Raw genomic sequence first — 20,102 nt, 5'->3', positions numbered from 1 at the left:
GCCCTCTGCTCGGCAGGCGTTAGTTCTTGGGCTCTATTAAACCACACTGCATTACACTGAACTACCCTGCACTACCCAGCACTACACAAAATGCTCTGTGGGCGAACCGGGACATGACGGTGCAGACGGACAGGACCGAGTCAGTAGTTAGCTGGCTCCCGTCTCCCAACACATCCCCCAATGCGCCCCCTCATGGCCGCAACGTGGAGATCAGCATGTCAGTTCAGGCGCGCAAGCTGTGGTGAATCATTGATCGCGAGGCCATGTTCCTACGAATCAGCGACGAGCCGCAGGCCTGCCCACCTACCATATGCCTGCTGAAGGCCGGGATAATTAAACGGTGAAGAAATTTCAGGAGCGCCAGCATGTCATGGTGAGCTGGGGCAAAGCTTCTCGCGTCTCTGCAGCCCAATCCCCAAGTCTCGCCAACTCCCGCCGACCCTGCCCTCGCCGGGCTTGGAAAGGGTTGAGGCATCTATCAGATCCGTCTGTGCGCCTTTACCACGATTTCTCTACGCCTATGCGCGAAGCGGTTCGCTCGGGCCAGCTGCGTTGCTCAATGCGCTCGCTCGGAAGCTGATCGCTATCAACCATCCATCATAGTCAATTCTCGCTGACTCTACCTTGTGGCGTTTGCATGTTGAACATCAAAGTATTATTCCACCACTAATATCCTGCTGGCATAGCATCGTAGCACCAATCGCACCTCGCGATATAGCTTACGTACTGCTTGTATTTCCATTACGATGCCCTTGACCTCTCAAAATACCCGTTTATGCTGCGTCAGCCTCTAGCACGCACGGGCGTTTCAGCACCCGAATAACCTCTCACTCTTCTTCCTCTAGCAATTGAGATAGCTGCTTCCCTGCTCCTCTTCAGGCATGCACGTCGTTTATTCTTGCAAGCTGAGCAAACTCAAAGTTGCGGTCAGAGCTCTCACAGAAGTTGCACTGTGCATTAATCGGTTCGGCGGCCCCAGGCCCGACGGCAGCTGTTGCAACAAAATTATCCTCGCGCACTCCCATGCACACCCATGCTCCCAAAACCCTGCCCGTCCCTATAAGGCTCCAGGTATCCAAGCTCCCAATTTCGAGAAGCCTTCCTCTTTCGCCCTAGCTGCACTCGTTTAACTGCTCCAATTTCCAGAAGGTTACCCTGTGCGACATCGACAGTCGCAAAGCGTCTCGTGCGTCCTCACCCCTGTTTCTGGAAGACTACCCCTTTAACCTTTGGTGTGAAGGAGCCCAGACCGTTAGCTACAATCAGCCTGCATTTGCTTTGAGGGCGACATGGCAATTGCGCTCTGCCACCACCCGCATATCGCAACGTCGATGGGTTCGTTTCGAGAGAACCGGGCTCTGCCGCAAACCTGACATGGAGCTCCACGACGAGCTCGTTAGCAGAGTAGGTACCCCGAATTTATTTTCCCGGGATCCGTTCACGAAACAATGCTGCATCCTCCAGAATTTCTCCTTTTTTCTCCCCCATCGCCCTCTACTCCAGAGCCAGGAACGTCCCCGCATACCCGAGGTTTCCGGGCACAGCCGCTGAATATCTATCTTCGAGTAATGTAGTGGTCAAACGCAATTCCGAGATAGCCGACCTCTGTATTCCGTGGGCGTGTTACATGGCGGAGCGTGGTCGTAATTGGTGAGCCAGGCGGAGCGGAGCATGACACTTGCACGGGGATCAACGCTGTTCCGGCATGCGGATGCTTGGGGACAGCCATAAGCTTTGAAATCATTCGAGAAGGGGCTGGTGTTTTGGCTGATGCGTGGGCTGCCGTGGAACGATGATCGAGCTTTGGAACTTCGATGCGTTCCATGCCGGCCGGCCAACCCTTGTATTGTTCCGGCGTATTGGGATGAAAGATCTACGCAGGCTGTCAGACAAGTAAATGATCTGAACGTAAGCCCGTGTCACAGGAACCAGTCAATTCTCCGTTTAACCATCTGTCGTGATCTCGTGAGATAAGGTGATGCAGTAGACAAACGGACTGCGAACTGCGGTGAGGGCTGAGTTGGATATTATTGTAACTCTGATTGAGCTCATTCATTTTTTCCTATTGTACAGAAATAGCAAACTCCAAGAAATGCAGGGGCTCTCCTTTGTTGTCGGATCATCACCATTCCGTCCAGGCTAAGTCAACAAGGTCTATCCACGACCTGCAACACTCTAAAAGCCTCAATTGGAGCATCGCAACAAAGAGTACAACATAAAATAAAAAACGCAACCGGGATCTTTGGGGAAAGAATTGACGAATACTCCTGCCTTAACGCCCACCCCAGAATTCAGGAACTAGAAATTCTCAAACACGCGGCACACCACCAGTGCCGAATAGCTCCATCTTGATCCTGTCCTGTCCAACCCCATACCCCTTCAACTTGGCTTCCATGTCTAACATGAACTGCGTTGGACCACAGATATAGTATTCTGTCCCCTTGTCTCCCAGAAATAGGTCCTTCTCTTCGTCAACCTTGTCCAGGTTCATCCTGCCCTCATGATGATAGTCAACCCCATGGACATCCTGGGCCGGGGAGGTATTGAACAGAACCGCATGCACATTCCACTTGGTCCTCACCACATCCGAGATATGTGCTGAAAAGGCTCGGACGCTCGAGTTCCTCGCCGAGTGGATCCAAGCGACCTGTCGCGGCGCGTCCTGCGCAACGAGCGTATACAGGATCGACATCAAGCACGTCAGCCCCACGCCAGCTGAAATCAACACCACGGGCGCCGTTGAGCCCTCCGCCGGGTCCAAGAAGAAGTCCCCGAACGGATGCGACACGCCGAGCTCGTCGCCGACCCGCCTGTCCGCGTGCAGGATATTCGAGATGTACCCGGGGTGCGCCGGCGCCTTCGGATCGTCCATGTTGAGCCCGCGCTCGCGTTTCACGCTGATGCGGTAGTAGTCGGGCCGCGGCGCGTCCGAGAGCGAGTACTGACGCGCCTGCAGCGACTCGAGCGCAGGCACCGTCGTGCGGATCGAGATGTACTGGCCCGGCTTGAAGGACGGCAGCGGCTCCTTGTCGACGGGCTCGAGGTAGAACGATGTGATCTCGGCAGACTCGGGCTCCTTGCGCGCAATGCGGAATTGGCGCCAGTCGGTCCAGCCCTTGGCCTCGTCGTAGAGCTGCTGCTCGCGGTTGATCATAATATTAGCCAGCTGCCAGTACGCCGCATCCCATGCGTCGTGCATTTCGGGTGTTAGGGCATCGCCCAACACGGCTTTCATGGTGCTTAGGAGGTGAGTGCCAACGGCTTCATACTGGTCTGGCTGGATGTACAGTGAGGCATGCTTCTGACATATGAGCTCGACCGCTGGACTTAGCACGCCCAAGTCATCGATGTTGGACGCATAGGCGTAGAGCGCCGCGGCCAGCGCTTGCGCCTGGTGTCCGCTGACCTGGTGCGTGTGGTTGAAAACGTTCTTGAGCTCCGGATGTGCTTGTAGTAAGTCGACGTAAAACAGCTTCATGATGGTGTTGCCATGAACCGCGAGGACTGGCACAGTAGCCTTGATAATCTTGGCTTGCTCTGGGGTAATAGGCGCCATAATGCTCTCCTATATCTCAGAAACTTGCCCTGAAGTAGTTGTAAATTTTCTCAAAGTGTGTCTTGAACTAGTAACCTTAGGGTCTCGCCACAGGGTCTTAAAAGATAGGTACAAATTGTTCACTGACGAAGAAGTGTTGCTATCATTTGAATTGATATGATATCACTCCCACCTCCCCTTCCCCCCTCCATTATATACCGCATCCCTCTGTGCCCCCCGCGGATATACGATCTCCAACAATCTGCAGCGCTGCGAAAATGCCGCTTACTAACCTGATAACCGACCCTCCCATGATCCCAGCATCGAGCGACCCTTACGCAGCCAGGCCAGCGCACTGCCGTCTTACCCATCCCTCTAGTCTAACGGCGCCGGGAGCTTTGCTTCTTCTACTGCTGGTGCGGCCTTACTAAGTAAATGGCTCGAGCTGCCAAAGGTACGTTCTTGAACCGTCTCGGTAGGAATGTGGCTAGAGCAGAGCGCGAATGCCACACATGATAAGAAAAAAAAATCGCTGGTGCTTCAGAACAGCTGATATCTTCCTCTCAGCTCCAGTGCTGTTACCTCACACCGATTGTGGAGTGCTACCTCATCACACGATGTGTCCTGAGAATTCCCTTCCCGGTACGCCTGTTGATGTCGTGCGGTTTTCTTGGTGTTGAGCTTTCTCCGCGGCCACCTTGGCAGGACACGGGCTGAAGCGAGATCGTGACGAGTCGACTCGAAGGCTCGAAACGCTTCTTGCAGAGGTCCAGCAGGTAATCATTACCTTACCGTCGTGGCGGGAATGTAGGATGAGATGCATGTTGCTGCGCAGACATGACAGATTAGTGGATAGATGATTCGGACGCCTGAAAGCGGGCATCTCGATTCCTTCACAACTCCGTGCAAGCAGTAAATTTTAAAAGTTCGGGAGATCTATTCTATCCTAACTACTACCATTCGTATCTTTGCCTCCAGCTAAGATAATCTAACCTACGGCTACCCGCCCGCCACCCACCCCATATCCATCCATCCATCCATCCGTTCTCAGTTTCTCCTTATCGTCAAATTACCGCTGATCCAACCAATCGTCATAAGAGTAAGATGCCGGCATAAAACAGCCACAGCCGGCAGGTATCAAACCGCAAAGTACTCCCAGAGGCCCTGCCAAAGTAGAACCGCTCTATAATACACACATAAACCGCCATCATGTAGAGAGAGAAAAAGGTGTCACTATGGTTGGATTCGATAAGAAGAAAAAAAAAATCGCCCAGTACCCGTAAAGTGGGGTAGGCACGTAGAGCGGACCAGCCAGTGGACAAGCCTGATGCTTCCTCTCCACTCACTCAAAGTCTAGAAGTTGCCGAGAGAAGAGAAGAAACCAGGCCCGATGGGGAAGAAAGGGATTGTAGAACTTTTGGGTGCAATGGCAAGAATATCCACCACGCCAGGAAGAAAGGACCAAGACCTAAGCGCCGATTCGCCAGTTGCAGAAAGGGACAAGAGAGCCGTAATGCGCTTGAACATGCCATGAACGGATGTCTAGCGCTCGGGGAAGGAAAAAGACTTAAGCCTTCTCTTCCTTGCCTTCCTCCTTAGGAGCACCATCTTTAGTAGTTTCATCACCTTCTTTATTCTTGACGTACTCGTCGTAGACGCTCATAGCCTCCTCGACCTTAGCGCGCAATGCAGCGTCATCAGAAGTGCTACATAAACATTAGTAAGTCGTCTCAAAATCTAAGCCTAGTGGGTTTCTTACAGGTTGAGCAGCTCCGCGTTGTCCATCTCCAAAAGCATACCAGTGATCTTGCCGGCCAGTTCTGGTTGCTGCTCATGGATCTTTGGGTACAATGCCTCACCCAACATCTGCTTCTGCTGTGCGGAAGGAGCCTGGCTGAGGGTTGTCATGTCTAGACCGCTTGGAACAGGGCCTTGTGGCATTGCTCCTATCTGCTGGGGTGCGCCACGGCCTTGTGGGAAGCCAGGCACCTGGGCCTGTCCAGGCCTCATTGGTATAGTGCCACGACCGCCGGTGCCTTGCTGGAAGCCTTGACCGCCGCGTATGGCTGGGTTTGGCATTTGTGGTGGCATGCCAGGTATAGCCGGCATAGGGCCACGAGCACCACTGCCACGGCCTCCAATAGCAGCTTGCTGAGCCGCTTGAGCCAGTTGGAGGTATTGGGGGTTAACATAGGGGGGCGGGAATGTACCTGGAGGCATGTTTGGCGGTAGACCGTACATGGCTGGAGGAATCTGCTGGGTGGCATTTGAGCCACCACGACCACCTTGCTGCCCAGGAATACCGCCAGGGAATCCGGCTCCACGCCCGCCTTGAGCGCCAGGCAGAACCTGAGGGAACGGCATTTGTCCACGAGCGGTGCCGGGGAACATTCCAGGCTGCTGGCCAGGGAAGAACATCTGAGGTGGAACGAAAGCTCCCGCATTCGGTAAACCAGCGTTCATCGCCGTAGCTTGTTGTAACCTGATCTGGTTGCGAGCTTGAATGGTTGCTTCCAGCTGATTCTTGCGCACATCCTTCCGCTGAGCCAAGGCGACGTAAAGCGGTTTGTTGTTGATCATCTTCTGATTCATGTCGGTAACGGCCTTTGTCGCCTCGTCAGGGTTACTGAAGCAGACGAAGCCGAAACCCTTGCTCTTGCCAAGGATTTTCTTCTCGCCCTTAATTGTAACTTTGTCCTTCTCCTTGGCCTCATCCCCAGAGCTTTCTTTAGAGGTATCCTTCTCACCATCCTTCCCTTCTTCATCCTTCTCATCTTTCTTGTCGTCGGCAGGAGTATCTGAGCGATCGGCAGGAATAGCGTCGCGCATGACTTTTGCCGAGGTGATAGTACCGAAGGGCGCAAAAAGCTCCCGAAGCTTCTCGTCGTCAACCTCATCCTCCAGGTTCTTGACATAGAGGTTGACACCCTGGTACTTGGACTGCTTCTCTAACCGCGCTGCCTCGTACTGCTTGCGAAGTTCTTCTTCACGTTCATGCTTCTTCTGCGCCCGCCCAACGTACAGCTTCTGGCCTTTGAACTCTGTGTCATTGAGCGCATCAACTGCTGTTGCTGCGTCCTCATGCTTGACGTAGTTGACGAAACCAAAGCCACGGCTCTTGCCGGTCTCGTTATCATGTGCGAGCGAGGCAGAAGTAATCTGACCGTACTTCTCAAATAGTTCACGGAACTCTTCGTCGGTAACCTCTTGCTCAACATTCTTGACATACACATTCGTGAAATTGGCCTTCATTTCCTCGAATTTGCTCATGCGGTCCTTCTTGGGTATGTGATGCCCAACGAACACCTTCTTCTCGTTCAGAAGCATACCATTAACGTGCTTAATAGCATTGGTAGCAGCCTCAGCTGTCTCGTAGTGTACAAATCCGTATCCCTTGGAGTTGCCCATCTCATCCTGGGCAACCTTGCAACTCAGGATATTGCCGAAAGCAGCAAAGGTATCGTGAAGAGCCTTGTTATCGATTGCGATATCCAGGTTCTTGATGAAGACATTGCCTTGTCCAGTCTTGCGAAGAGCGGGATCGCGCTGTGACCACATGATGCGGCATGGCTTGCCCTTGATGACAGTATAGTTAAGCTCCTCGAGAGCCTTCTCTCCATCCTCAGAGCTATTGTAGTTGACGTAGGCATAACCAAGTGAGCGACGGGTAACAGCGTCACGGCAGACACGGATGGAGGCGACCTGGCCGATAGAGGAGAAAAGTTCGAAGAGCATAGCCTCGGTGACAGAGGGATCGAGTTCGCCAACATACAGTGAAGCAGAATTCTGATGCGCAGCAGAAGGAGCCGCGGATGTAGGAGTAGAAATATCGCCAGATGGCTGGGCAGACACTACGTTGGTATTCAAGGTAGTGCCGTTGGCACCAGCATCAGGAGCGGCATCGTGGGCCGGGGAGGTTGAATTCGCAATTTCAGTAGACATCTTGATAGTCTGTTTCCTACATATATCAGCTAAATCTTCAAGGGGGGATGAATAATCTCCCCTCAGGAAGCAATCTTAGGAGTGAAAGATGGCCTACCAGTAGTTGATCTAGGCGAAAAGTTGTGATTGTGATGTGATGCACTTGGTTAAAGTAGGCGGATCAGAACCCCAGAAAGACAAAAGTACACTCTGAGCTTGTCGCACTGCGGTAGAAAGTTAAAGGGCTATTGAGGAGGTCGCGAGAAGGACGTGTCGTAGCAAGCGACCGTGTTGAGGTTTGCTCGAGTCTTCGAGATAGACGTCAACTGCTTTTTTTGGATTTTCAACTTTTTTTTAGCGGCGTTTAGAAGTTTTTTGAAGGGGAGGGTGCTAAGGAGAGAACTCCAAGAGAAGCTCGCTCTTATTCGGATGTAGGCTGGATGATGGTGTTGGTTAAAGGGACAGATTGTGATGACCACAAAGGGAATTTTTTTGTCGCAGATCAGCCCTGGTTCGCACGTGACTCGGAGGCAGACCGCTCGCTGCCACAATTAGGTTGCCACTACTACGCACACTATAAATGCTTTCTCCATTAGAGAAAGCCAGACCTCTCCAGACAACAAAGCCTCAAGGTGAGAAAATGTTAGGGAGCGGCGGGAAGGATCAGACCCCTAAGAGCATTGGCAGGAGCCACTCGCAGCTGACGAGGCATCACAATAGGTCATCTGCATGCGGCGGGAAGGATCAGACCCCTAAGAGCATTGGCAGGAGCCACTCGCAGCTGACGAGGCATCACAATAGGTCATCTGCATGTGCACATATGAAAGCGAAGCCAAATGAGAAATCCAAAGATTACCATCATTTTGAAGAGAGAAATATGGTAGTATGTATATCGTCTCCCATGCAACGAAGCCTTATTTCTTCATTTTCTTCCCAAAAACCCCAAAGTATATGCATTACAAGTCCTTACGCCGCCTTGTCTGATCGACGATCAACCAAATAAAAAATTTTTAGCATGCTGCATGCTGCATGCGCCTGTGCTGAACAAAAACAAATGAGAGTCCTTCAACAATGAGTCCTCTTACCAAGCTAAAATAACAAAGGAGAAGTAAAGGATGGTGAAAAGCAATTGACAATGTTCGCTAAGAATGGGTATCTGATGCAATCAATCACTCCTTCAAACTGTCGTCCCAGCCGCCTTGTTCCTCTAGGAATACCTCGACTCTGTCTTTACAATCTTCAAGGCCCTGTCCAAGAGCCTCGCCCCATTGTCCCTCCACTAAGGCCACTTTCTCTTTCAAGTCTTCTGTCAATCTAACCTCTTCGTCCTGCCTGATCGCTCTCATTTCCCTGTCAACGCTCGTAGCGTCTTCGCCGGCTAGTGATCGTTGTGTCTCTAACAAGCGTGAACCTGCCGTCATGACGCCAGTCTTTACCTCGTGCAGAAGACAGAGCAAGTTGATCTGAGACTCGATGAACTGGTAAGCAGATTTACCTGCATGTGCGAGCAGCGAATAGAGGTATTGAAGCGGAAAGTCATGATAAACAGGATTCTCCTCGTACTCCTTAGGTGGGATCAAAATCTGAAAACCATCCAGTCTGCTTGGGACTTTCTGGACGACAGCTAGTAGGCCCGGGGCAATGTCCCAGAAAGCTGAGAGTTGAACCTCAACACCACGAGTGACGTTCTCCTCGATGACGTTCATGAAATCTTCGAACCTCTTAAGAGTCTCCTTCTCAAATACTACCCTCCGGTCCTGTGCATCGCGCTGGAAGAAGTTCTCAGCTTCCTGCACCTTTTCTTTATTGCCAGCTTGAAGATATGGCGTCAGAATAATGGTCTTGTATCGATCGTTTCGCTCATCTTCGAGTGCGAACATTTCCCGGTGCAGCTGCTCACGCGTTTCAAAAAGCCACTTAAGCAATGTTAACTTCTCCAGCAACTCAGGCTGCTCATCACCTTCCTCTTGTGTCTGATTTGGATTTGATTCTCGCGCATCATTGAATAAACCACTCCGAAGGTGATCGATTGACGCAGTGGCTTTAGTGATACGCTCAGATAATAGCGCATGCAGCGGGCTTGCAACTTCCTTCTGGAAAGCATCGAATTCACCTTGGACAAGCTCTTGGCTTCGGTTCGCTTCTCGAGCTTCAAAGTCGGCTTCAGCGTTTGCGGCTTCCGCGTATGACATGATTCCCGAACTTATGTTCTCTTGAATATTGTATCGAAGCTGCTTGCGTCTCTCCGCTAGTTGTGCTCGTTCTTCTTTGCGCCGAGAATTTGTTTTAGTAGTAAAGTGCTCCTTCCTTGGAACGATATCTTCAAGGTCGGAAAGCGATCGTAGGATTGTTCGGATAGACGCAAGTTCAGGATGATGATTACTCACAGCAGGGTAGTGCCGTGGGTACGGCGGAGGAAGCGTTACAAGCCTTGAAACATCCAGTTTACATGGGTCGAGGGCAGCAGGTGATGGAAACGAATTGGAAGACGAGGGCTGACCTTGATCATGGAAACCGACTTTTTCCGGTGGATATTCATTTGACCCGTAGCTCATTTGCTGGTTGCTCGGCCCAGCGCTATAGGTTGGAGATCCTTCGTCATTCCATTGAAGATACTCTCGTGCCTCTGGTGGCAGGCCCATGTATTTGGATTCTCTCTTACTCCTCTCAAGCTTCTTGCCACATCTGCCAGAAGATGCTCCATCTGAACTGGCCTCCCACCAGCGACTAGCAGGTCTCCCACGCGAGTCTTCTCCGTCATGTACCGTGCTAACGGTCATACTAGGAATTGGAGAAAGACACGGCTGGTAAGAACCCCATGGTTGACCTTCCCGAGCGCGTCCCTGACTTGTTACACTTGATGGTGAATTCGGTTCAGTATGAGGAGTATAATTTGCCTTGGAAGATGCAGGGCTAGCCGCCGTTGTCGGAGCAGTAGTTCGAGTATCAGGGGATCCCTCCATTGTAGATGCTTGTGACCTTCGACCACTCGCTACTGGTGCATTAACAGCACTTGGGGTAACTGATCGCCTCCCGCCACCATGCGATCGCCACATATCTCTTGTCAGGTCCAGGATATCGCTCGCTACAGCATCAAAAGCAGAGGAATAGTGGTCCCGGCGAAGCCTCGATTCGGCCACAATAAACTCTGCAAAAAGTTCCAGTCGCTCTTGATCGGTTTCAGCAGCCATCTCCCTGTCTATGAATGTGCGATGACGCTCAACAGCAGACTGTGCAAATAGCTCTCTATCACTTGGTTTCGGAGTGCTTGTCGGCAGACCAGTAGATGGAGCCCGGGCCGGAGAAAGTGGTGTAGGCATAGCACTGTTCTCGACGTTGGGAGCATGCAAAATGTGGGAAATCGGTCGAGCTTGCTCCAACAGTGAAATAGATAAACCAGAACTGTAGTCATCTCCGAGATGCTGTGGGGGTGGTGTTGGAAGGGTTTTGGGAGGCACGGCTGGAGAGCCTCCTTTCGGTGGCATACCATGCTCATATTTTTCAAACCCTGGCGAGAATGGAGGTGTTGGGGCGAATATCTCAGGAGATCTGATTCTTCTAGACGCATCAAATCGAGGAGTAGAATTGTTAGAACCAGGATCCTGCGATTCCTCTTGGGGTATATTCGAATTTGCATTTATTTCCAGCTCTCTTGGGGAGTGTACCATTCTCCCACTTCGAGAAGTCCCCTTTGCCCCACGCCGGTGACTAATGGAGCTATCAGTTGACCTAGTAAGAACCAGGTCGGTTGGTGTTGCAGATGAAACATCCATATCTTGTGCCCATGGGTTATTGCTTGGTTCAACTGCGCTGGGAGGCTCTCCAACCCGTTCACGAGCAGCTCGACTTTCGCTTCTTCGTTCCCGAATGCCTCTGGCACTAGCATCACGCTTTGCAGGAGTACGAGTAAGTCCATTGTTGGAAGATGTTGATTGCGTGGCTGATGCTAGCGGTGCTGAAGACGTCGATCCTGATGACTGCTCAGTTGAACTACCCGGCCTAGGCTGCGATTTCAGTCCGTAGATTGAGGTGTCAAGATGTAAACCTCGGGCTGCTGGAGACCTGGAGCGATTTCGAGCCTCATCTTCCCAGCCTATAGGCGTAGGAGGTATTGGGCCTAAAGTGCTCCCTCGTTGCGCAGGTCTTCTTATCGGGGGAGCTATCACAGGGCTCGCACCCCTTGATAATGAATCCGGTGTGCGGCTCATACTCTGCGACCTCAAACCATTTGGTGGCGGCCCAGGAGGAGGGGGCGGTAAAGGCATACCTGGTGCCCAACCATGTACCGGCGTTGGAGAATTCTCTATTGGAGTCTTAGAGCTTGGACTGGCCGTGCCAATAGCGCCAGTTGAAGCTGCGCGACGGGCTGCTGGAGCACGTATAGGAGATTCTAGGCTGTATTGGCGCTCGGGAAGAACATGTGGAACATGGCTACTGCACGTTAGTAACAATGTTATATGTAAAGAGAAAACTTCACGCCTTACGGTTGTGACGCCCGTGGCCCATGCCCATAATTGTGACCCGGAGCGCGTGCCAGAGCATCACTAGTGTTTATTTGAAGCGCATCTATAGCACTAGATGATGGAGAATGGTCAGACGCCCGAGTCCGCGATGTCAAAGCCGAAATACTAAATATTGAGTGTGGCTTGTCAGGTTTCGACCGCGATGCTGAGCGATCTCGCGAAATTTTCGGAGGTGGTGGTGGAAAGCTTGCCGGCATTTTCTTTGGATTCCGCACGCCGTACTCAAAACCAGGCGGTGTCACTTGCGGTACGATAGGCGTATAATCATGGTGACCTAAGTTTGGCGAAGAGGTCTGGCTTGAAGGGAACGCACTAGCGGGCATAGGCGGCGAGGAGACCGCGGCCTGAGAAGCACTCTGACCTTGACCGGGCGAGTATGGAGGTGGAGGTGAGGGCATGTTGGCTAGAAGAATTAGATTAGCATTTGGATGCCTTCAGAGTAAAGGATATCGTGTATAGAGCTTTTTTGTAGGAACGCCATGCGGTCTCTCTTCCAAAATGACAGGATCTCAAATAGGAAAAGGGTGCCCTGATGCTACAGAAATTCAAATTACCCTCCATCCCAGTGACATCCCGAGGCCTCGCTGACACTGTTGTTGCCGGCTGCGGACTTGAATGCGGTATGTATGCCCCTCCAATGGGACCATTGCGACTCCATTGCTGCGGATTGTACGGTGTTACCAGCGAGGAAGCGCTCCTGAGAGCCATCGGTGACGACCCTCGAGATCCGGCGGGGGAGAAGGTCGAGGCAGCATACGGCGAGAAGGGAGTGCTTAAGGAGGTCGCGGAGGCAGGTGTCTGCGAATGCAGGTACGCTCCTTGCTGCGGGGCCAGGGCAGTCGTGATTGTGGGAGGTGGCACGGCGATGCGCCTTTGAGAAGACTGCCCTTCTACTCGCGGATTCGAGGTCGGCGGCGGAGGGGGAGGAGGGGGAAGGGAAACACCATAGCCATATTCCGTGCTCATAGTGAACGGTAAGTGAACGGTAAGAGAACGTCTGAGCGCCGAAGCCTCCAGCGGCTCCTGCAACGAATCCTATCCGCCTCTGATGCGTGATGGCAGAAAGACACTGCAGACTAGAAGTGTTGGTCACTTTCATGAAGGACCACAAACGAGACCACAACGGTGGGGGCTCTTCCAGCCTGGCACATGTTGTCTGGGGTAGAAAAGCTTTCCTGCGAGCACACTTTGTGATAGACTTGGCCTGTTTTCAGCAGACTCTTATTCGACGGTGGTTCAGGGTCAAGACGGCGGAGGGGGTGGAGGGACGGGTCTCTCGATGCAGGCCTAGGACGAAAAGGCGCTGGCTTTGAAGATTCGGGGCTCAAGCGAGCCCTGGCGGCTTTGCGCTTACGAATCGCAGACAAGGAACGGCAATGCATGAAAAAGAAAGTGTTGAGACAGCTGCAGCATCCCGGCGAGCCATCAACACAGCGCTTAACGGAAACTCAGGGCTGGTCGGCTGCATGCACGCAAAAGTCATTAAGGTTGCTGCAAGCCTCATTTCGACGGCTACACCATGTAGGCACCATGCCTATGACATGCCTCCAGCATGTCTCGCAATACATCCCCCCAAAAACGTTCGACAAGATGATCGGGTTTTCCCACGATGCCTTCAAAAAGAGGTGAGCGTGAGAGTTGGCAGCTGTCAAAGGCGCCAGTTTTCCGTATTCGGGACCACCAGCGAGACCCAACTGGGTATATAAATAGTACGCGATGCTAGCCATACGAAGCTTGTTTCGATTGGAACGACCGCGCGGAATGCGACGGATTGTGAGGGCTAGCGCGTGTTGGAATCACAACGAACGCGTCCAATAGCTGAAACGCAGAACCTTAGGCATCATGAGTCGAAAAAATGCGGCCACCACCAACACCACCGCTATGTCTAGATTTGGATATGCCACCACTCGCTCAGGGCCGGTGAATATTCCGCTGTATGAGCGCGATAATGCCTGCTTTCAGCTAGTCACCCTCATGCAGATCAGCTTGGAAAACACCCACAGAGCTCCAAGGCTGCCCTAGTGCAAAGCTATTGTCTCTGATAAAGACGGCTTTTTTCTTTTTGCCTGCGCAATTTATTGATCTGAGAAAGTGCAGTACACGTAGGAAGGACCGCCGTTCGCATCTATCGGCGTTGAACCTATTGAAGTGAAATTTATCGCCGACTGAATTGCCGTCTACTTCTACTTTGCATACTTTTTATGAATATCAATGACTTTCTGAACTTCGTCATAGCTGCCCATGAAAATGCCCGCCCGGTCGTGAATGTGCTCCGGGACAAGTTCCAGCATGCGCTGCATTTTACCGTCAACCGCTTGACCACCAGCTAACACGCTTGTCAGTGCATGATCTCCTTCGAAAGCCTACTACAAACATACCGTTTTCAAAAACTAGAGCCATGGGTGCGCACTCGTATAGAATCCGCAATTTACCTTTGGGACTCTTCTTGTCTGCCGGATATGCGAAAATACCTCCATACAACAGCGTTCGGTATGCATCAGCCACCATGGACCCGATATACCTTGCGCTGTACGGCTTGCCACCTTCCTGTGGATACTTCAAGCTATTGATGTACTCCTTGATGGGATCCTCCCAGTAGAGGCTATTACCTTCGTTGACCGAATAAATGGCCCGCTTCCTTGGAACTTTCATATTGGGATGGGTAAGGATGAACTCGCCAAGGGCATTGTCCATGGTGAAACCATTGACAGAACCACCTTTCATGGTGATGACTAGTTGAGCTGAAGCACCGTACATGGTAAACCCGCTGGCGACGAGTTCAGTTCCTGGCTTAAGCAGGTCTTCCTTCGTACCTTTTGCCCCTTCGGGAAGCTTGATAATGCCAAAGATGGTTCCTACAGAGACACCGGCATCCAAATTCGACGATCCGTCTATCGGATCGCACATAACGGCATACCGCGCATTGGGATGCTCGTCGAACACGATAGCCTCCTCTTCCTCTTCGGACACTAATATTCTAACCCTGGCACAGCTCCTCATGGAGCTTATAAATAGATCATTACCAATAACATCCAGCTTCTTCTGATCATCACCCGTGGTGTTTGAGGACCCCGCGAGCCCAGTAAGCTATGGGTCATTTCAGCCATCAGATTCTCATGTTGTCCAAGATTCATAGCACTCACATTGATCAATGTTGCTCTTCTAATGTAATACGCGATGCTCTTGAAAGCGAATTGGAGGGCGTGGCAAAGCAATCTGGAATGGTAAGGGTTAGCAACCATACTTCTCTAGCAACTATTTTCACACCTACGTGAAATCGCCCGTAGCTTCCTTATGCTTCGTCTGCTCTTCTGTGAGGAACCTCGTAAGCGTTATAATATCAGTGTTGATCTTCTCTGAGCCAACCGCTCTAGCTTCGCCGTTGCTGTTGTCGTTCGTTGCCATGTCTGTGAAGTGCGAGGAAAGCGTAAAAGCCAAGGCTGGAATTGGAGTCGAAGTTGCAAGGCAGTTGATAGAAGAATATCTCCCGGAAGATGTTAAGAACTAACCGCCTAGTTTCAGATGGCTATTATCGGGCACGTGGAGCAATTTTCGGTATTCGCTTGGCAACGCTGTGACGGTGGTCACGAGCAGCAGTGAACGTAGTGGTTTGGGAGTAAGGAAAGAGGCGATTGGGACCATGCAATGGACATGGCTGAGGGAGGCGTTTTCTCCTTCCATGCCTTTGTTTGGGCCCGTGAAGATGACGATAGACGACATTCTAACGCGGGGTGCACGACTCTCTAGATTGTGTTTTCCCCGACATCTTCCGCACACCCTCGATGTAAGGCCGCGGATGAACCATAAGAGGGCACTCTGCAACAGACAACGGCACTTACCTCACGCCTAAAAAGGTAATAACTTCCTCCAGAACACGCCTCAGCTTCACGCAGCCGTCCGACCATTGAACAGTGGCAATAGATCTACCAATAGCGTGTTTGCAGGGGCGGGGTTCAAAGCCAGCGCACGTGTTAAGGGACAAAATCACCAAGCTGCCGACCATCGGGACTTTTCCTACGACGAGCTCAAATGCAAAGAACATATCCGGAGAGAGATATCTTCTCGAAAATGCCAAGCGCAAATGATGACTAACGTTAGCTTAGCGAAATGCCAAAGCTTCACACCAGATCTGAAAACTTCGCATTGATCTTTCTTTCAACCTTCTCAGTTCCACACGCACCATGACCATGAAAACCCCTCTCCGAAGAGAGTCTCATGCAAACCATCCCCATACTCTATCCTTAACTAAAGCTTATCTTAACGATCCTCCCTCGCCAGAATTGTAGCTGTCTAGTGCACGATGCTACCGCATCCATTCAACACTTGGGTCCATTGGCACCCTTACCTTCCTAAGTAAGTTACTGTTCTTGTCTCCTACCCATACTTAATGATGATTTGTAAATACCGCAAACTAGAGTCTTTGACCTCCAAGGAGGAATGAAACTCTTATGTACACGTCAGTCTGAACAACGCCATCAGTCCCGCATCTCTTCACTGCATACGTCTTATTGTCCCTAACAACATGTACAAGTAGCCGCAACTAATTCTGGGCCAATTGTCAAACACAATCACCCTGCGACTGCAAAAAAAATCAAGATAATCCATGGCACATCGACAGAATGTGAGTAAGTGCCTCTTCGAGCTATACATTACACATGAGAGCAAATGATGATCATTCGTACTTTGTACGCTGGAAATTACCGACTGAGACCTCCAGGTCTTTGGCGAAATCAAATGGCTATTTCTGATCTCCTATCCATGATAACTTATACTCCGCTTCAATAGAGAGATCAGCTGCTGACAAGCTTAGATGTCTTATCCAGATCTTTGATAGCTTCTAAAACGTGCTTAACTCCTTCGGTACGATACACTCCCCTCCCTCCCCTCCCTCCCCCCCACAATTTACGTGATGAATGGCACTGGGCTCCGAACTTTCATGAAAGGATATGCCCTTTTGGCAGGCCTAGAAAACCTCGCCTACTGAACTTCGATACCCATATCTCCCACTTATCGGTACTTTAATAGAGGAATTGGTCACTAATACAAGATAGAAACCAGGAAATTTGACAAAATGAACCTAGTCATGTCTTCTGTTACCAAATAGCCTGTGAGCATACCTTATCCTTTCCCTCCCGCCTCCAACATGATGAATTCCTAGATGACGAGTCTTATTCGGGTTTCCGATGCAGACATCAAATTTTTTTACCATTCATGCATTTCCTGATATATATTCATATTTTTGCCTCGCATTAAGTCCCTTCACATACACCTGCTAATATGAGTAACGTAGCTTTTCTTGGTCTGCCAATTGTCGTTATACCCTCGGTATGCTAATGGAACAAGCTTGTCATGTGGATGATCACCATGCTCCAATTTAAGTAACAGATTTGGAAATCTATAGGTATTGCACAGAACATCTCCTTTAGTGCACTACCTCACATGATGATTCGACATACAAATTGACAAGCATATGTCCAAGTTACCTTCGGGTGCAAAGACGAGACTGTCTGGACTGATTTATCATCATTTCGCGCCCAGTGTTGGTCCATGGCTTGATAACCTGGCTAACCGTGCTGCGTATAGGCCACGGCCAATCAAAGTTGTGCATCAGGCGCAGGGTTGGTTGAAAGTGTATAAGTTTCTGAACGCCCAGCACTATGGTATGTATTCAGACTTTCTCAGTTACCTCTTCTTTGCATCCTTAGCACCCTTTTACATGATGAATATTTTTTATCTCACGACGGTCGACATAGCTACAAGTTAGCATTGATGAGATTGCCCATGACCGGGTTTTTTTCTGAGCCATGTATTTATTCCAATTTTATCCACTCTGCAATTGACAGTTTTGAATGCTAATGAAGCCATCTATCAGGCAATCTGTGCAAAAATTATGGTGCATAGCCCCCCCGCAGTCTATGAGCGCATCGTTCTCTCGAATCCTACGACACATTGAATATTCATGCCCTTCAAGGGTCAAACTAGCCATCTAGCTTCTAAAAGGCAACTGAATTCCTCGTACCCTTTAGTGGGCATAGATAAATTTGTATTGTTCGAGAACTTGTTCTGTTATAAATGGCGATATAAAATAATAGCATACCCAGGGTGTATCAGATTAAGACCTCACAAATTTAAAATGAGCTATTTCTTCCACCAGTGCTTCTGGCACTAAGATGCAATTGAGTACCATTCCTAGTACAAAGATTCTTTTCATGCTATCAACACCGTGCAAGTTTATTGACCATCTCCAATTCCAAGAGTAACCCAACGTCCATTTCAAGACCAGCGTGCGATCTTCTAATTCCAAGCCAAAACCTAATCATAAGACTATTCACTATTAATACACGGCGCGATCGCCTCCGAGGCTAATACTAACTCGTTAAAAGCTTAGTAAAGCCCGATCGTAATATCTCCTCACTCTTGCAGTCAGGTGGATCTCAGCTTCAAGGTCAAGTTTGATACCAAGCAAGAGTGCAGCATCCTTCAAGTCATCGACTGCACCCTGAGCGAGCGAGCCTGTCCAAACGTTTAGCCGTCATGTTACCGCAGGGGCTAGTGAAAGACTTACCGGCTGATTGATTGGGTTAGATAACGTTGGAGGTACAGGAAGGCTGGGAAGGCTTGAGAGCGCTTTACGACTGTCCGATGCCTGACCATCGCTACCAAATAAATATGCTTTCCAGGTCTTGTGGTAGTCTGACTGCAGAGATGTCAGTAGCTGGACATTCGCAGTCCTATAAGAAATCATACATGGTAACCATGATGTTCGGTACATGGTTGCAAGCGTAGAGTCCTACGAAAAGTCAAGGACTAAGGGATCAGGGCTAGAAAATTGGAGGGTGAAGTCAAAAATATGAATTGTTTGATCTAAAGTCAAGAAAGACAACTTGGGCCGTCCTTTTATACTCGAGAACTTTCTAATCCCCGGTATTCTATTTGCGCGCAAGAAGTCACTGCTGCGAAAATTTCCGCATAACAGCGGGATGGGTCTTACTGCCATTCGCATTATCGAATGATGGAAAGAAGAGGAGGTCAGGAACTCCATAGCTTCGAAACCTGGTCTGCATCAATTGGATCTTCAACCATGGCTTCTTGCGCTGTCGTGTCTGATTCACGGAGGGCTTTCATAAGCATACACTCCAAGGGGCAGCCCAGCTTCATGGTCTTCTTATACATGTTTGAGGGGCTTTCGAAATCACGCCTTCTTCATCCTGACCTGATAATCACGCGATTTTCGAGCTTGCCAAGAAAAAATTCTCCACAATTGGTGTTGTACACATTCGCAAGGTCCATCACGGACATACATGTACCACCTACAGCACCACCAAAAGTCTGCTATTTATCATCACCCATCCAAGGATATTCTCTACCTCCCAAATGTCTAGGTCCTGGGGCTTTATTTCAGATGGTGGCTCTACACATTAAATCCTTATAGTCGTGTTCCGGTCATCGCCTCAAACCTCCCATTCAGAATTCTCCTGCATCGAGGACGAAACCAGCTAATCTATACAATGAGAGTACCTCAACTAATTTCTCGAGTCTCATACACTACTCAGGCGGTCATGCATAAAGACCCATCTGAATTGCCCCCAGCTTTTCTGTCTGCGATTATCACTGTATCGGCTGAGCCACTACGGTAACTCTTGCACGATTGAAACGATATCTTTCCACTAACATTGCTTGTAATATCCTTGCATGCTCCAGAAAAATTGCAACCATGGTCTTGCCCTTGCTGATTCCAATCCCCATCTGTCCCGGTTTACTTGGGACCCAGGAATCCATCCGGCAAAGCTAGCAGAAGGAAAAGAGGGAAGAACATCGTGCGCGCCGCTGCAACCTCACTGCAACGTGTGTTAAGTCTTCGTTAAGAAGCAGAGAGATAGATGGTAGGTCGACCGTCCTCAGAGACGGCAAGGTTGGTGGCCTCGCGAGGTCTGGAATGGTTTCGTGCTAATCAGATCTGAAGTTGTATATTGATACAGGTACAAGTAACGGGGACCGTTTGGACATCAGTATATCTTCGCTTCTTCTTTTGGCAAATTCCGCTCCCTCCTTTTAACGTCACCGCCTCTGCTGCCCTAGTGTCCCTAGCCATTCACATTTTCTAGACAAGAAATATGGCTGGA

At 50.3% G+C, this 20,102-nt stretch overlaps 6 protein-coding genes across 6 annotated transcripts; 1 reads left to right on the top strand and 5 right to left on the bottom strand.

Annotated features, from left to right (window-relative positions):
* Window positions 1-1,494: 1,494 nt before the first annotated feature.
* Window positions 1,495-3,556, bottom strand: K441DRAFT_672811 (flavohemo protein; the record flags this gene model as incomplete). Its single annotated transcript, XM_067650590.1, has 3 exons — window positions 1,495-1,559; window positions 1,604-1,873; window positions 2,326-3,556. The coding sequence occupies 3 exons, from the start codon at window positions 3,554-3,556 to the stop codon at window positions 1,495-1,497; spliced, it is 1,566 nt and encodes a 521-aa protein (XP_067509716.1).
* Window positions 3,557-5,102: 1,546 nt separating this feature from the next.
* On the bottom strand, window positions 5,103-7,477 carry K441DRAFT_672810 (polyadenylate binding protein; the record flags this gene model as incomplete). The annotated part of the gene is made up of 2 exons (XM_067650589.1): window positions 5,103-5,241; window positions 5,295-7,477. The coding sequence occupies 2 exons, from the start codon at window positions 7,475-7,477 to the stop codon at window positions 5,103-5,105; spliced, it is 2,322 nt and encodes a 773-aa protein (XP_067509715.1).
* Window positions 7,478-8,625: 1,148 nt separating this feature from the next.
* Window positions 8,626-12,176, bottom strand: K441DRAFT_534998 (uncharacterized protein; the record flags this gene model as incomplete). Its single annotated transcript, XM_067642353.1, has 2 exons — window positions 8,626-11,887; window positions 11,941-12,176. The coding sequence occupies 2 exons, from the start codon at window positions 12,174-12,176 to the stop codon at window positions 8,626-8,628; spliced, it is 3,498 nt and encodes a 1,165-aa protein (XP_067509714.1).
* Window positions 12,177-12,290: 114 nt separating this feature from the next.
* Window positions 12,291-12,945, bottom strand: K441DRAFT_480681 (uncharacterized protein; the record flags this gene model as incomplete). Its single annotated transcript, XM_067641895.1, has 2 exons — window positions 12,291-12,382; window positions 12,534-12,945. Coding segments are annotated over 2 exons (504 nt in total), but the record flags the coding sequence as incomplete, so codon positions are not given.
* Window positions 12,946-13,923: 978 nt separating this feature from the next.
* K441DRAFT_96209 (fructose-1,6-bisphosphatase) lies at window positions 13,924-15,599 on the bottom strand. Its single transcript, XM_067654566.1, has 4 exons — window positions 15,251-15,599; window positions 15,123-15,195; window positions 14,358-15,066; window positions 13,924-14,305 (listed from the first exon to the last, which is right to left on the bottom strand). The coding sequence occupies exons 1-4, from the start codon at window positions 15,382-15,384 to the stop codon at window positions 14,163-14,165; spliced, it is 1,059 nt and encodes a 352-aa protein (XP_067509712.1). The 5' UTR covers window positions 15,385-15,599; the 3' UTR covers window positions 13,924-14,162.
* A 1,700-nt stretch (window positions 15,600-17,299) lies between these two features.
* Window positions 17,300-17,925, top strand: K441DRAFT_651012 (uncharacterized protein). The gene has a single exon (XM_067647130.1). The coding sequence runs from the start codon at window positions 17,450-17,452 to the stop codon at window positions 17,741-17,743; it is 294 nt and encodes a 97-aa protein (XP_067509711.1). The 5' UTR covers window positions 17,300-17,449; the 3' UTR covers window positions 17,744-17,925.
* The last annotated feature ends 2,177 nt before the right edge of the window (window positions 17,926-20,102 follow it).

The sequence above is a fragment of the Cenococcum geophilum genome, assembly GCF_001692895.1.
Source record: "Cenococcum geophilum 1.58 unplaced genomic scaffold K441scaffold_2, whole genome shotgun sequence".
Classification (NCBI taxonomy): Eukaryota; Fungi; Ascomycota; class Dothideomycetes; order Gloniales; family Gloniaceae; genus Cenococcum; species Cenococcum geophilum.
The sequence above is the reverse complement of the archived record's forward strand: the minus strand, read 5'-3'. Positions and strand labels throughout refer to the sequence as shown.

Bases quoted from the DNA above. Each gene is read 5' to 3' on its own strand.
- K441DRAFT_651012 (XM_067647130.1), top strand. From the start codon at position 17,450: ATGTCCAAGTTACCTTCGGGTGCAAAGACGAGACTGTCTGGACTGATT.
- K441DRAFT_96209 (XM_067654566.1), bottom strand. From the start codon at position 15,384: ATGGCAACGAACGACAACAGCAACGGCGAAGCTAGAGCGGTTGGCTCA. The intron at 15,196-15,250 runs GTAGGTGTGAAA...TTACCATTCCAG, and splicing joins GAAGCTACGGGCGATTTCAC to ATTGCTTTGCCACGCCCTCC. The intron at 14,306-14,357 runs GTATGTTTGTAG...CAAGCGTGTTAG, and splicing joins GGCTCTAGTTTTTGAAAACG to CTGGTGGTCAAGCGGTTGAC.